This window comes from Camelina sativa, chromosome 5 (genome assembly GCF_000633955.1).
Source record: "Camelina sativa cultivar DH55 chromosome 5, Cs, whole genome shotgun sequence".
NCBI lineage: Eukaryota > Viridiplantae > Streptophyta > Magnoliopsida > Brassicales > Brassicaceae > Camelina > Camelina sativa.
Genome location: NC_025689.1, coordinates 4,434,733 through 4,450,460, shown reverse-complemented (window position 1 = coordinate 4,450,460; position 15,728 = coordinate 4,434,733). Strand labels below are relative to the sequence as shown.

The 15,728-nt window shown below is 34.1% G+C and overlaps 2 protein-coding genes and 2 long non-coding RNA genes across 4 annotated transcripts; 1 reads left to right on the top strand and 3 right to left on the bottom strand.

Annotated features, from left to right (window-relative positions):
- LOC104785465 lies at positions 697-3,492 on the bottom strand. Its single transcript, XR_002037927.1, has 2 exons — positions 3,291-3,492; positions 697-949 (listed from the first exon to the last, which is right to left on the bottom strand). It is a non-coding gene; the product is annotated as an uncharacterized LOC104785465 (long non-coding RNA).
- On the bottom strand, positions 4,736-5,848 carry LOC104785466. The gene is made up of 2 exons (XR_767366.1): positions 5,607-5,848; positions 4,736-5,518 (listed from the first exon to the last, which is right to left on the bottom strand). It is a non-coding gene; the product is annotated as an uncharacterized LOC104785466 (long non-coding RNA).
- Positions 6,398-8,791, top strand: LOC104785467. Its single transcript, XM_010510691.2, has 9 exons — positions 6,398-6,494; positions 6,585-6,704; positions 6,792-7,119; positions 7,196-7,592; positions 7,697-7,796; positions 7,898-7,957; positions 8,060-8,143; positions 8,223-8,330; positions 8,415-8,791. Exons 1-9 carry the CDS (start codon positions 6,423-6,425, stop codon positions 8,721-8,723), a joined length of 1,578 nt encoding a protein of 525 aa, XP_010508993.1. The 5' UTR covers positions 6,398-6,422; the 3' UTR covers positions 8,724-8,791.
- LOC104785462 (expansin-A4) lies at positions 9,324-12,764 on the bottom strand. Its single transcript, XM_010510688.1, has 3 exons — positions 12,439-12,764; positions 12,035-12,353; positions 9,324-10,026 (listed from the first exon to the last, which is right to left on the bottom strand). The coding sequence occupies exons 1-3, from the start codon at positions 12,581-12,583 to the stop codon at positions 9,717-9,719; spliced, it is 774 nt and encodes a 257-aa protein (XP_010508990.1). The 5' UTR covers positions 12,584-12,764; the 3' UTR covers positions 9,324-9,716.

Sequence of the window (15,728 nt, the reverse complement as noted above, 5' to 3'; positions counted from 1 at the left end):
TATATAGTTTAAAAAATGATATGATGCAGCTGGTGTCAATGACAAAGTTGAGCATGCGGTGGAACTCGCAGAGCTACTCCGTGAATGGGGTAAAACTTATCACGTTAACTTGATACCGTACAACCCGATAGAAGGATCAGAGTACAAGCGACCTTACAAGAAAGCGGTATGTTACTAACCATTAAGCCTACGCATTTGTGTTTTTTGGTGTTCGAATTCAGAACCTCATTGAAAAATACAAATAAAAGTTCCTTAAATCGCTTCTTTAAACCAAATGTACATGTCCTAGCATTTGCAGCTGCATTGGAGTCGACGTGTTGATGTCCTCGATTGCACAAATCTCTGGTTTTGCCATTGGATGGCTTTGTTCAACTTTGTTTTGAAAAGTAGACAGGCATATGGCTCAATGACGAAAAGTAAAATTTGCCTTACAAGTTTTGGTTGGTCACTATAGCTGGGGGATGAGGAGATTGAAGCACGTTTGAGAACTGACGACTTGGACATTAGTTTTATATGTTTTGGCCTATACGTTTGTGATGTATACTTTGGTTTATTACATACAAATTTCAAAAAGTTGACATGAATTTTAAAGTTCAGAAGGTCTACTCGAATTATCATATTTTCTCCTTAAGACGCATATATTGTCAACTCATGGGAATATATATGATTCTTGATAAGCTTTCGAATGGGTAAAAAGGTGAAACGGAAGCGATGATAAACATAAATTTACTTTCAAAATGATAATATACAAGTACATAAAAATTGCAACACAAATGTTAAAATTCATTATAAAAAAAAAACATGTATTGAAAATACATTTTTATTACAAATAATTTTTTTGCATATCCTGAAATATCTGATAAAAGTAAAAAAAAATACATTTATTTGAAACATATTCCTGCAATTTGAAACATATTGCTTCAAAATTCATCGATCTATTTTGCATATCCTGGAATATATACAATGTTTTTTATAAGTTTCATTTAAAACAAATAACCATTACGCTATGTTGGACTTAGAATTCGCTATGTTGGACTTAGAACGGTGAATGGTTAAATGTAAGTAAATGCATAATTCGCTTGGAGAAAAAAATCACAACAAAACCATATTGGTTCATCTTGAGACCAAAAACAATCGGGACGGATAGGACGAATGAGACACATGGCTGGTGAAAATTGGGCCCCAACATGGAAAATAAGACCATGAACCTATAAGAGAAGACCATGTCTTAGAGCATCATTACTAGTAGTTCTCTCATGGTTTCTCTTATAATTGGGGCCCAAAAATTTAATAAAAAACCTGTTTTTTGTTTGATTAAAAAGAGAATCGATTCTCTGGGAAGAAATTAAGTAACGGTAGTAGCAACGCTACGTGGCATATTCTGATTCGTTGATGCGTAAATATAAAAAGGAATTTTTTTTTCCCTTTTTTCTTCTTTCTTTCTTCCTCGACCGTCTCTCTCTTATCTGTCGATCCAAACGGCGAATCAAAGCCGATTCATTGAGAGACCGCAAAAAATTAATTGATTTACTCACAGATTCGGCGTTCAGGAAAACTAACTCGGCTTCATCGGCCAAGTTCCCTCTTACGAGTGTTTGAACTCTCTCAAAGACGGTAAAAAGTTTCTCCTTTTCTTCCCCAGAATTTGAAAAATTGATGATTTTGCTTGGTTTTGTAAATCAAGGGTTTTAGTATTCTTATTAATGATTGTGATATACCCTTATTCCTATATATCAGATTCATGCTTGATTATGATTTGTGATACCAATTTAAAGATTGAAACTTTGGGATTTTGGGTGTACTTGTAGAAGTCATGTTGTCTTATTAGTTGGGATTGATCTATTTGCACAAAGGTCTCTCCTTTGATTAGTGTTTTGTATGATTGTTTGTAATGTATGGTGTAAAGATATGATAACATTAGGTTTGTTCAGTACTTAGACCTCAGCTTTGCTTTTGGTACAGATTTGGAATGGAAACTGATCTATGTAGGCTCTGCAGAAGATGAGACTTATGATCAACTTCTCGAGAGTGTTCTTGTAGGGCCTGTTATTGTTGGCAACTACGGGTTCGTTTTGCAGGTAACATATATGTTTTAGCATGTTTGAATATTTATGTTTTTTTGGGGCAAAGCATTAATTCGAAGCAAAGCCAACATTTTCCAAACAAGCTAATATGTTCTAGAGTGTTTTTATTCCAATCCTAAGGCAGGGGACTTGAGTGGTAAATCATATATGCAAGAGCAAAGTAACTGTTGGAGATATATTTATGTTTGAGCCTTACGTGTTCTTACTTATTTTGATTTAGGATGAGAATTGCCTTCTTATTGCGTTGTAGGTATAGAGACAGGAAAGAAACTGTACTCATAGGGCCTCTCTTTGCTAGCTAAAATTTGAATTCGGATGCTATCATATTCACCTAGAGTAGTAGGTATAGAGATAGGAAATAAACTTTGTATTGGTCCGAATTTCTCTTCACTTTAGTGATAGAAAACGGACTATTATTGTTTTCAGCTATCTGAAGTTCGTAAAACCCCATTTGGATGTTTCAGTGACTCAATACCATTCCTAATACTTTAGTTTATCTGTTTGTGTGGTTTTCTCTTTGTGTTTGTTGTGTAAGTGTGTGCCTTGTGGCCCGTTTTCTCACTCAGCTTGACACTAAAATGCAGGCGGTTGAGGCAACAAAGAACGTGGAGCAGCAGAACCTTTCTCTTACTGTTTTTTTTCGTCCTTGCTTTCTCCGTTTTGTTCTTGGATTGGTACAGTTAAAAGAGACCATTTTCCAACAACAAACCTCATACAGTTTGTGTAGATTTTTGATTATTGTTAATTAACGATAAATTATGGAAATTTGGAAAGGGGTGGTTTAATGTTAAAACAAAAAATAATGAGACTTTGGAAGGAGCTTTGATCGAACTTAGTCTCATATATTACCAAATTTGACACCTTTGTAAAATATGTTTCATATTCTAAAGTTTGTAAAATTTTATTGTTTTATATTTTATGTAATATAAAAATTTTAAATAATTGTTTTGTCAATTTAGAAAATTAAAGTTTGATAATTAATAAACACAAATTAAAAAATTATTATTTAAATGTTTGAGTAACCTTCTTTGGGTTCTTTAGTAATGGAGTGATTTTGTATAAGTTCTCTTAAAATTGCTTTACTTAATTTAGTATTAATTATATAATTAATTAATATGAGAGTAACTATGGAGGGTTGCTCCACTAACAATGGTCTTAGACGACGCTCGGCTCGGTAAACAAAATAAAATAAGTAAATGAAAGTACCTTTCTATAAGACAAGATCATGACTCGATCTAACGGCGGGATCTGATCTTAGAACTCATCTCTGCTTTTGTGTCAAGATGGAGTTACAGATCGGCGCTCGTGTTTAACTCTTTTGTGTTTTTGACGTCAGGCTTTGCCGTTTTAGGTTTAGGTTTATGAGAGGTCGAGAGTTGGGTTTATATAGTCCCAAGGTAAGGTTTCCTTGTGGATACCCTATTTTTTTTTTATGTAAGTAGTACAAAAGCCTTTTTCGATGAAACTGATGTACACTGTATTTTTATATTATTTGAAGTAGGATATATTTTGTAAAAGCTGTTTGCTTATGTATATTTTTATAATTGGAAAAATATATAATGATTCTTGACTTTTTCAGAAGTAATATTTGAAAATTTGCATACAATATATCTTGAGAATATATATGTTTATAAAAAAAAGTATATCAAGAAAAAAAGGAAACAAATTCATATTTTTATAACTGGAAAATCATATTTTGATTATTGACTTTTTCAGAAGAAAATATTTGAAATTTTGAAAAAAATATCTATATTTATATAAAAAGGTAATATATATCAAGAAAAAAAGAAAGAAATTAATCTTTTTATTTTGATAATATATTCCTTGTTTGAATAATACTTCCTTGGTTTCTCCGCTTCTCTCAATTTGAAAGGAGTAACTTTATATTTTATAAAACAAAATATTCATTTCAGTTTGTTCGGTAACGGATGCAAGAATCCCATACATTTCCCTTTTTACCATTTACAGTATATTTCATTTTATTTAGAATATTCTGTATGATATATATGTGTGTGTGTCCAGTGTTATTTAATTGAATTGGTCAATAACAGCAAAGGCCAAACTCGAAAGTCCAAAGCATTTCAAAAAAATAGTAAATCCAGATATTAATTGTTTTTTAACTAAATGTTCTAACTCGGAAATAAAGGATCTAGTGAGCTGACACAATCACGAAGCTTTCCTAATTAGGTGGGTGAAACATATATTGTAAAGATTGGTCTTTCTTTATTTGCTGGATAATACCCGGTGGTTACTGGTTAGTGTGGTTAATGTGAAATTCCATATCATTTTTATCCTGGTCATTTATTTTTCATCCTCCATCCTAATGTGAAACTTTAGGATTGCATCTACGTCTTAGACAGATCAATTGTTTGTTCTATTGAATTTTATGTTTGGGTTATAGTCTGATTCTAAATCCATTGGTTAAACTCAGAGATTCTGATTTGAACCTTTGATGCCGTTCAAATGCTTGTTTGATTTAATTTGACATAAGAATTTTTTCTAATGTTTTATCTTCTCGAAACGAAACATGTTAGACTATCAGATTCAATTGTAACTATTCTTTCTAAGAAAACACAACTTAATAAGCCACAAACGTTATATAATCGATATGTATAGCCTAGTGATCGAACTGCAAGAATATCAGAAGTACATAGCGACGAAACTGGTTATTGATTGAGCAGTGAAAGGTATAAATAATGAACAAAAAAAAAGAAAAGAAATGTTGCTATAAATAATGAAACTTCATACAACATAAGACTCGGCCAAAAGACCAGTACAATGATTAGAGAAAATTACAAGTGAAGAACTCATCACTCATGTATTGATCTCCTAGACACACTCACATACACATCTTAGCTTCCGCATCTTCTTTCTTGCAAAATCACTTGTCTTTTATAATTTCCTTCATCACAACCCATGTATCACTCTTTTGCATATCCTAGAATATGTCTACTACTACAAATATATCAGAATTCATTTCACTCTTTTGCATATACTCATATATGTCAACTATCTTAATGATTTATCAAAATCCATCTTACTCTTTTGCATACTCTTTTGCATATACTCGAATACCTATACAGGATTTGATGACCTTGTTTCTACCATTCGATCAACTAAATCTAGGTTAAAACATAGATCTATATCCCATTTCTACCATCTGATCAACTCAAACTATCCCACATAAATCTTCCATATGAGATAAAATCCATAAAACCAAGTGTTTCAAGCTACTGGTGCTAGAAAACAAACAAAGCTTCATCATCTCAAGACTCGACTTTCCCAGTATATATAGAATATGGATAGTTTGAGTATCACCATTCGCTTGGAGAGAAAAATCACAAAGCCATGACGTTTCAACTTGAAAACAGCCGCATGTATTCCAATGACCAAAAACAGAGAGGTTGAGACGAGACACCGTCTCATCAAAGGTACTGTCATTAAACCAACTAGTCAATCTCTCATACCTAGTCCCAACCTAGCGCTACTGGCTACTCAAAGGAAGAATTAGCTGTAAAGTACCTTTAGGTGTGACAGGATGTTGAATCAATCTAACAGCAGAGATCTACGAACCCCATCAGTGTAACAGCAGATTCAGACCTCTGGATCAAACACAACTTTTGTGTTTCACCAAAGTGGCTCTTTTCTTGATCTCTTTGTAAGGAATGAGTTGGCGGCGCTTGCGGCTTATGTTTTATATCTCTCTGTTTTTTCTTTTTGATGTCACGACTATTAGGTTTAGGTTTCTGACATCCTAATGAGTGACTTGGGTGGGTTTATATATTAAAACGTTTCCGTATACATTTTTGTTATTTTATTTCTTTTATACAAAATGTGTGTGATCTTATAATTTTTCAAAAAAAAAAAATTGTATGTGTAGTTTTAAGCATGACATTATAAATTTAAGTCATGTCAAGTTTTTTTTTTTTTGCACTCACATAATGTAAATTTGAGAAATAACAACATTGTTAATCACGATCATTATTACTAACAGTTTTGGCTGAGAATAATCTCTACGGTGATGGGGTTCACGTCATACAAACACACCTCTAAAAAAACTGTGTTTCTAATTATAGTGGAAGTCTTTTGTGTGTTCTATTCTATATGTCACTGATCTGATCCGCCGTTGTTCCGGCGAGTCTCATGTGACTTACATTATCCTTGCTTAACAAACTCTAGTGACCCAAAAACAAAAGTCAATAACTGTTAAAATACTCTTTAATTTTTGTAACTACTCAATTCTCCTACCGACCCTTTTAATGGCTCCCACGTTTCACTCTAATCATTCTCTTTCTCTACTTAGTCCCGTTTCCTTCTTCTTCTGTTTCTCTGATACTCATGAAATTTGAGGAATTACTCATGGAAGCTTCACAGCAACATAGTAACAAGAGACATGACTTAGAGGAAGGAGTAAGTACCTCTGTTCATAAAAAAAGACTCAAAACTCTGTATTCCAATTGTTACTTATACGATTTTAAATGTTTGTATATGTTTATGTAGGTAATGCATCTTAAAGAGAGACTAGAGGAAGAAGAAGCAGTAAAGAGAACTCTACAGGCTGCTTTCGATGGCTCAGTTGTGTCTCTTCCAAGTATCTCCTCACTGTTTCTTCCACCTCAGGTAAAACCAATACTCATACCTCACATAATACTAACTATTTCCTAATGAAGTAATGATCAAACAATTAAGGTCTTTGCTGTCTAATAGTTTTCCGAGCTTATACAAGAATTAGCCGTCGTGGAGACAGAGATTTTATGTCTAGACCGAAAAATCGAGGAGCTAAAGCTTAAACTATATTACGAACAGAGACAAAGGCAAGAGATGCAATTGCAGATGACCGAGCAGAAGAGGACAGTGGCAAGGCAGAGCCACGTGAAACAGAGTACTCTGCCTCTAAAACATGATCTTCATCAACGATCATTGTCTCATTGTTACCAACGCTCTACTCTAGACGCTGTCTCAAGTACTCATTCAAGGCTCTCGTTTTCTTATGCTCCCGATTTCTTAGATGCCACGTCTTCAGGTGGCTTCACAGGTAATGTAGTTTGCTTATTCCGAATGTTTTTGTATAAGCTGCATATTTCACTCAAGGTCATGGTTTTGATGAGCAGATGAATTTGATGGAGTATCGAGGATGCAAATGGGTAGAGTAAGAAAAGGGCTTCGACTTGTGGAAGTGAAGACTAAAGACGACCCTAACGAAGTATCTGAACAACTCATCAACTGTCTCATAGGCATTTACTTGGAACTTAATCATGTTTCATCAAAGACCAAAGGGGATATCGATGTCTCGCTCTCGAGAAGGCCCTCTTCTTGTAGCCGGAAATCAAACACATATAGTTATTACCAAAATGCAATGAATCTTGATCCTTATCACGTATTGCCAGACTCGAGCGGTGGAGTCACCAGAGACATTGGCCCTTACAAAAACTTCATCCACATTTCAAGAAGTTCCATCGATGTGACCCGTTTCACCCACTATTGTTCACCGGCTGTTCCACGCTTGAGGTGTTACTTTACATTATGTGAATTCACCATACAGAATGATCTCATCGAATAGTATTATATAATTCTTGATGAAATTGGTTTATTGACGCTCTGTGTGTTAGCAGTGTTTTGATGGAGAAACTATCGGAGGTGGATTTGAGTTTTTTGACCTACAAGCAAAAACTCGCCTTCTGGATTAATATCTATAACGCATGTATCATGCATGTACGCCACATTCTACAAAACAAATTATAGAATTCTTATATAAGATATCATCACACATAGATCAAACTAAAAATCGGATTCTATGTTCCAATATATGATAGGCATTTCTTGAGTATGGGTTACCATCGTCGCACAATAGACTACTTACCTTGATGAACAAGGTAACTTTTTTGATGAGAGAACTCTAGATGTTATCTCTACTTGTAGAAAAATTTCAGAACTAATGATGGCCTTTGTTAATTTTTTTTTTTTTTTTTTGGCAGGCTTCACTCAACGTTGGTGGTATAGTCCTCAACGCTCTGGCGATAGAACATTTCGTCTTGCGACATCCTTGTGAACCAGAACATGTAAGTGCATTCCATTTCAATTCATACATATAAATAGAATCAATTACCACAATAGAGCTAATCAACATCTTCATGAAAGGACTCGCTTGATGAGAAAGAAACTCTCCTACGACACACTTATGGTTTAGGATATTCAGAGCCCAACGTGACATTTGCGCTTTGCCGTGGAAGTTGGTCTTCACCAGCAGTAAGTGGACAAACAATATTGTTTATCTTAATCGGTTATTACTCAAATATTTAAAAATAATGAGATAATTATAATTATGTGCAGCTTAGAGTTTATACAGCAGAGGAAGTGGTGAACGATTTAGGGAGAGCAAGAGTGGAGTATTTAGAAGCCTCCGTGGGTGTTTCAAGCAAGAAAAAGATTGTGGTTCCACAGCTTCTGCAATGGCACATGAAAGATTTTGCGGATGATATTGAATCCCTTTTGGAATGGATATATAGCCAGTTGCCTCGATCAGGGAACCTAAAGGGCCTGATTATGGAATGTTTGAAGAGAAAAGCAAAAGTCCCTTTAGCTAAAATGGTAGAGATTCAAACATATGGACACGAGTTTCGTTATCTATTGTCATTGTAAAGATGAGAGATCCTTATCTTGAATAGAATAACAATATTTGGTAACTTCTCTCTCGGATGTATACAACATTCTCGTTAGTCTGTAATTTAAAAATAAATTAAAATATAATTTCATATGAACACTTTGACGAAAGAAACAAAATAATATTCAACAATTCAAAATGTTTAAACAGAAGCAGCGAAATTTACTCCGATGCTTTCATCAATTAAATCAAACTTTTAAAGTGGAGTAATAGTATAAATTATTAAAAATATATAATGGAAATGAGTATAAACTTTAGATAAATTTGTAAGTGGAGAAGACATGTTCCGTTCATATCACCAAAAAGGAAAAATGAATACCAAGTAGAACGACTTGTGGACTTATGTTACGTTTTGCATCAAATGCTGTCGGAAACACTTTTTTTTTTTTTACTTTATAAATACATCGGTCAAAAAAATCAAATCCCACTTATTAAAGGCAATTTAATAGACCGATAGCCATTGAATTATTCTTGTTTCTAAGTGGGATCCCCGTGGATCTATCACTAACATGAATTAACTTAACAAAAACTGTGTTGTTTATGGCGTCAGAAAGAGTAAAAAACAGAAGATTCGTAAAAAAGTATCATAATACAACCATGTTCTTTTTTAGATTACACAGAAATTAAACGTTACAAGTTGTAACTTACAACCAAACTAACCATGTAAAATACTTTTGAATAGCTGCGGGCTGTTACAAAAATTTTCTCACAGCCACTTCAGCTACTCTCACTTTCTCTTTCCATTTCCCCCTTTACCACTCACACAATTAAAAACACCAAACCCCAAAAACATCACAACAAAAAAAAGTGAAAACACACAAAAGTCAAAGATACTTTCCCCCATATATGAAAACTAAAGAAAAAAAAAGAGGAATAGCGAAATTAGCGGAGAGTTTTCTTTTGTCTCGAACCACTTTAATATTTTTTCGATTTCCTCCAAATTTTCGAGTTACTCGAAACTCGGTACTTAATTAAACCCTGAAATTCTTCCCGACAAAGGTTTGACCAAACTGCCAGTTAGAAGGAACCATGTTCCACGTAGTAGATGTCCTACGGTCACTGCCTGTGACGCGGAATGACAGTGACTGACCAACCAAAACAGCGTTTGATTGCCAGTTTTGACCCCAGTTCCTGCTCAAACTCATCCAACCAGTCCGTGAACCTTTCACGTTTGCCCTCACGATGTCTCCTGCTCCAGCCACGTTAGTGATCAGAATCAAGTTGAAGTAACGGTGACCGTTGATCGTGAACCTTATTCCTCCTCTCTTTCTACAAGGCACCCTACAAACAAACAATAACCAACATTTCACACTCGTTTAGTCACTCACTTACATGTCAATAAATTTTGGAAATTAGTAATAAATTAATTTGTGCATTAGACACATCATACAAAAATGCTTCTAAATTATTTGTAAGACCATCATTACTGGTGAATACTCTTAGGGATACTCTCTTGTTGGGCCCCAAAAACAGAATATTAAATCCATTTTCGAGTCCAGTTTAGTGAGTATCGTTACTTCTGATAGTAACTGAAGCAACACCCCGAGAAACGCAACGTGGCGTTTTTTTATTGGTTCTAAGAGAAATATAAAACTTAATTTTTTTTTCTTTCCGAATCTCTCTCTCTCTTCTCTGTCGGGTGAAAGGCGATTTGGGTGGCGATTCTTGCGAATTCCGGGAAATTCCATCGATTCAGACCGAATCTGATGAATTTTCCGGCTAAATATGGAGGATGATGGCAAGCAGAGGCGATGGCGAAGAACAAACGGTGTAACCCTAAGATGATGACGCTTCGGTTCTGAAGACAAACGACGGCGGAGGTTTCAGATTGGTGGAACAACGAAGGCGGAGGTTTCCGGGGGTCTAAAGCGGACGGCGAGGTTTCAGAATCGTGGTCTTTGTATAACTGTATCTGTCTTTCCCGTTTCGTTTGATTTTTTATTTTCTTCCTCTGTTCTAAACGATTATTATGATTATTATCTGATCTTCTATTGGCTAACAAATTGATGGGTGAAGGACAAGGTAGTTAGATGATAGACTTTGTGTTCTTTTGTACCGATTTAGAATCCTTGATTTTTGTTTCAAGGTTTGAGAAAGTTTATGGGAAATAATCGATTTTTTGTTGGAAGGTTTCGTCATTTGATTGATACTTGATAAAATGAAAGGATAGGGGCTTTTGTATTTGGTTGATGAAGCATGGTTTGATTATGACATGGAAATTTCAAAGCTTGTTGATTGTTGTTGGTTGGTTTCTGGCTTTGCTTGATTTCTGAGAACTTGGATGAAATAATATTCAAAAAGTTGCAGTCTTTGTAGCATTTTAATCACTCCTGTGATGCTACTTTGCTTGCCCTTTCTGGTTCATCACATTATTCTCAAAAGCTTAGACTGAGCAGTGTTGGTTCATCACATTATTCTCAAAAGCTTAGACTGAGCAGTATTGGTTCCTCTGTTGTTTCTTGGAGGGTTTGACTAAAGGCAACTGAGAAGATTAGGATTTTTTTAATCTGATTCACAAGGGAGAATAGTTGAATCAGCTGTGTCTATTGAATCTATTTCTGGAGACTTTGTTTGGATTCTAAATGACAACTTAGATCAGTTTGTGCAGGTATGTCCAGTTTGTGCGGTTAGGGTGGGTGTTGATATGGTTGCTCATATAACCCTTCAGCATGCTAATATATTCAAGATATCCTTTTTGTCTTCTCAAGTCATAGAGACAAACTAGTAGATCAAATGTTGACAAACATTTAGGTTTCAATTCTTTTCAACTCTTATTGTAAAATATGTGAACTATTTTGAATTTTGTATAATATGTTTAATATTCCAAAGTTTGTAAAATATGTTTAAGATTCCAAAGTTTTATGTAATATAAAAAGTTTAATAGTTGTTTTGTCATTTTAGATTATTAAAGTTTGATAATTACTAAATACAAATTAAAAAATTATTATTTAAAAAATTGAGCAACCTTCTTTGGGTTCTCTAGTAAAGGAATGATTTTGCAAAAATACTCTTAGGGTTGCTTTACTTAAATTAGTATTAATTATATGATTAATTAATTTGAGAGTAACTTAGGAGAGGTACTCCACTAATGATGCTCTAAGAAGTTTTTGACTTCAAGTATTAGTTTAAATATTTAAAATTACCTAAAAGATCATCTATACTCCCGTTAAAATAGAACACAAAAATGTCAACAATGGCCTCCACTAATTGTTTATTTTTGTGTGCTAGTTATGGTCTTATTATCTTGTAAATATTGGCAAGACCCTAGACTATTAAACAAGATGAGTACCTGCGGTATGAGACTGGGACAATGCCAGCGCGATATTGAGCGATCTTGAGGAAGACAGGCATGGCTAGGTCGAAGTGTTCACGTGGCGGGTTGCACCATCCTCCGTTGTCGCTGGGCTGAGCCAAGTTTGGTGGGCAGAAGTTGGTTGCGGTGATGAGGATCGAAGGACTACCTGAGTGGCACCATTGAGGGTCGTTGGCGCATTTTAGCTCAAAGCAGGCTCCACAACTCATACCGTTGTTAAACAGCGCCGTGCTCAAAGCTGCCGTGTTGGTCCCGTACCCTTGGCTGTATAGGTTACCGTAACCACAAGCTCCTCCTGTAATTAATTAAACCCATTTCGTTAAGATATAATTTAAACAAAAAGTTACTCAAGTATATATGCTCTGTTTTGATGGACTGACCCATAGTGCCGGAGGCGTCGCTGCCACCGTAAAAAGTGGCGTGTGCGTTTTGCCATGAACTGCCGGAGTAAACGCCGGGGATTCTAGCGTCGGCAAGGTTAAAAAGGACAAATGTGGTAAACAGAATTGCTAGTTTAATAGCCATTTTTGTGTGTGAATTATCAAAAAAAAAAAAAGAGAGTTCTAAGTTTTACTATTGAGGGTTTTGATAAAGGAGAAAATGAAAGAAAGAACAAGAGCGGTTTCGAGCTTGCGCTCTTGTTGTAGAGAAAAGAGTTAAGGTTTGTTAATTGGAGAAGAGGATGGTGGAAGAAGAAGGAGTGAGGTTCGGTATTTATGGAGGGAAGGGAACTCCAAAGTTAGAGTAAGAGAGAGATATTATTGGCTAAGACTCTTTTTAATTTTCCTTTTTGTCAAAATTTAACTTTTAAAAAACAGATTACTAATTCTACGTAAGGTGGAGGTAGGTTTGTAACCGTTTCGTCATAATTAAAAAAATATAATCTCATTTTAAATAGATACTATAATGATACTTTAAAAAATTATCTCATTGATTCCTGCTGGTTTAAAAAAACAATTGTGACGACTTGGAAACTTGATAATTTTTCTATTAAAAAAACAATTTTTTTTTAAAAAGTTCGACAAAGAATATCGGAGTTGACCTTATTTGAGGCGTTTCATACTTATAAAGTTATAATAAGAGATTATACTTTATACTAATGCATAAATTATGTTTGTTTTGCTGACCAAATAAATGCATTACATATATATAAGCCTTTAATATGTTCTTGACTCTGCTCGTTTTTACACTTCTTTACTTGCGCGGGTAGTCTTGTTCAAAGGTGAATTGTCTTATGACATGAATCTACTACGTACAGATTCTCTCTTCTTTTCTTGAAAATAATGATTCTAAAGTAAATACACTGATGGCAAAAAGAACTATAGCTAGTACACTTCTATCAGAAATGACAAAACGGTTACAAACCATCCTCCACCTTACACTTTTATAAATTGATATTTGCTCTTTTAAAATCCACCACAAATATTATGAAATCTCGTCTGAGATAGTGAGACATCAGAAAACTACAGAGTAAATATCCAAAAAAATATAGGACTCTCTGTAGTAAGTGTGAGTTATATTGGTTTTTTAAAAATGAAGTTTCAAGTGTGAGACTATTACTAATCGGGTTTAAGTAAAAGAGAGAAGAAATTTGGTTTGCTTAAAAAACAAGTTGTAGCCATCAATCACGAAACGGAATTTGCTAAGCTCAACAGTATCGCCATCATTACTACTTTACTCTTTTTACTTAGTCCTAAACCCTTTTTCTGTTTTTTTCATGCATGCCATTGCCATTTGTTGCCACTACTTTCACATCTTTAATTTTGCCAAAAACTCAAAATTAACCTCAATTATTAATCATTCGTTATGATAATTACTAGTCTCATTTTTACGATTCAACTTTTACATTGGCGCCAAATTACATACCCCCTAAATTCAAGAATTTTCACTTTAGGATGAGGTAGAGAAAAGACTCCCACTTACATAGAACAAAAAAGTGAATTTTTATTTTGGTTTTATATTAAAAACAAGTTTCAAAAGAAAAGAGGAAAATTAAAATATATGGACCCAAATTGCCGCATTCATCGGACCACGTATCGCGCCGTGCATTAGCCGTACGTAAAGTGGATACACCCGAACCGGCCCGATATCTCTCGGATCTATTCGGTCAATGTTTATGTCACGAAACTGTCAAGCTTTTCTCCACTTCTTAGTTCTCACTTGAGAAAAGTCCAAAGCCTCATTCATATCTCCATCCATTCAACATTTCTTACTTAGCCCCATATTACAATATTTTAATGCTTATTGTGTTTTAGACTATTTTCTTTTATTCAATTAAATTTTCTATTACTAGTTTTTTTTTTGTATGTTGAGTTATAAACATAAGTCATAAACTCATAACTAGTTTACTTTGAACGCTTGAGAAGCAATGGACGACTATAGAGTTAGGACTTTAATAAGTGTTTCTATATATATTTAAATCACAGCTTCAATTATTAGTAAGTAACATCTCTTATAAACTACTACTGATTAGTTTTTAATATTTAGCTACATGATCATATTTCTTTTTATTTCTTGTTCAAAAAAGAACATGCACACTAACTCACTTTAATCTTTTTATGCATCCGGCGCGCCACCATCATCAAAAACATCAAAACCTAATAATACTATAAAATTTGAGGATCGTAAGCATCAAATTCAAGTAAATGTCCTTAGTTTCCCTAATAATAAAAAAAGATGTTGGATAGTGAAATTTTAGAAAATGAAATAAAAAATAAGATAAGTGTCTCAAGTGAAAGAGATAATTGGAAAAAGAGGAAAAACAGTAAGAGGCGGTGACCGTGAGAAGAGGATATCAGAGGATGGCGATGACAAGGCATATCTATGCACCAACCAGATCTTCTTGTATCTGCCACGTCAGTCCAATATGTGCCAGCTTCTCAAATCTGTTATTCTGTATGATTTTAGGTTGAAGAAGTTCTAGATGGACTTGTTTGGTAAGTTACAGACGATACGTGGACGTATCAGTGTATCACGGTTCACGTATGGTTACAATTTTAGAAAGTGTGAATAGCAAATTATAGGTGTATCCGTGTGTGTATGACTATGAAGTATATTATCTGTCTTTTTTTTTGTAAGAAACCATTTTATTGCGAACACAAACAATTACGAAGACATAAGATACCGAAAATGTTTCTATCTTAATTTTTATTGGTGCAATCCCAAAATAATCAAAAATGTGTATTTCAAAAGCAATTATATTTTTGCCCTAATATATTTATATGCACACTAAACTATTTAGTATTAACCTAATAATATTTATTTTTCAATAATTAAAAGGTTCATGATAGAATTAAATTCGTATGTTCTCTTGCGTCAGAATCAGAAATCAGAACATTTTAGATGATCTCTACACAAATGTCACTAAAAACAAAATTATATACATATATATTTGGCATTTCATACTTGCCGAGTTAATCTCGGCGACGTGTTGGTTTAATACAATTTGTGATTTAATGTATATATGTACTACATCCAAAATACACATGCAGGCATAGTAGCTTGAGAAGCCTTTATCATGAGAACACAAATGCACTTGCATGTGAATTAAGTATCTACCACTCCTCTCCCAACAAATTCTCGTCGTTACATTTATTTCGTTTCAGCATGTAACATTAATTATATTCAGCATCTTTTAGTATTTCTATATTTTTAAATAAAAAGTAATTCG

Bases quoted from the DNA above. Each gene is read 5' to 3' on its own strand.
- LOC104785467 (XM_010510691.2), top strand. From the start codon at position 6,423: ATGAAATTTGAGGAATTACTCATGGAAGCTTCACAGCAACATAGTAAC. The intron at 7,958-8,059 runs GTAACTTTTTTG...TTTTTTTGGCAG, and splicing joins TACTTACCTTGATGAACAAG to GCTTCACTCAACGTTGGTGG. The intron at 8,144-8,222 runs GTAAGTGCATTC...TCTTCATGAAAG, and splicing joins ATCCTTGTGAACCAGAACAT to GACTCGCTTGATGAGAAAGA.
- LOC104785462 (XM_010510688.1), bottom strand. From the start codon at position 12,583: ATGGCTATTAAACTAGCAATTCTGTTTACCACATTTGTCCTTTTTAAC. The intron at 12,354-12,438 runs GTCAGTCCATCA...AATTAATTACAG, and splicing joins CGACGCCTCCGGCACTATGG to GAGGAGCTTGTGGTTACGGT. The intron at 10,027-12,034 runs GTACTCATCTTG...GTTTGTTTGTAG, and splicing joins GTCCCAGTCTCATACCGCAG to GGTGCCTTGTAGAAAGAGAG.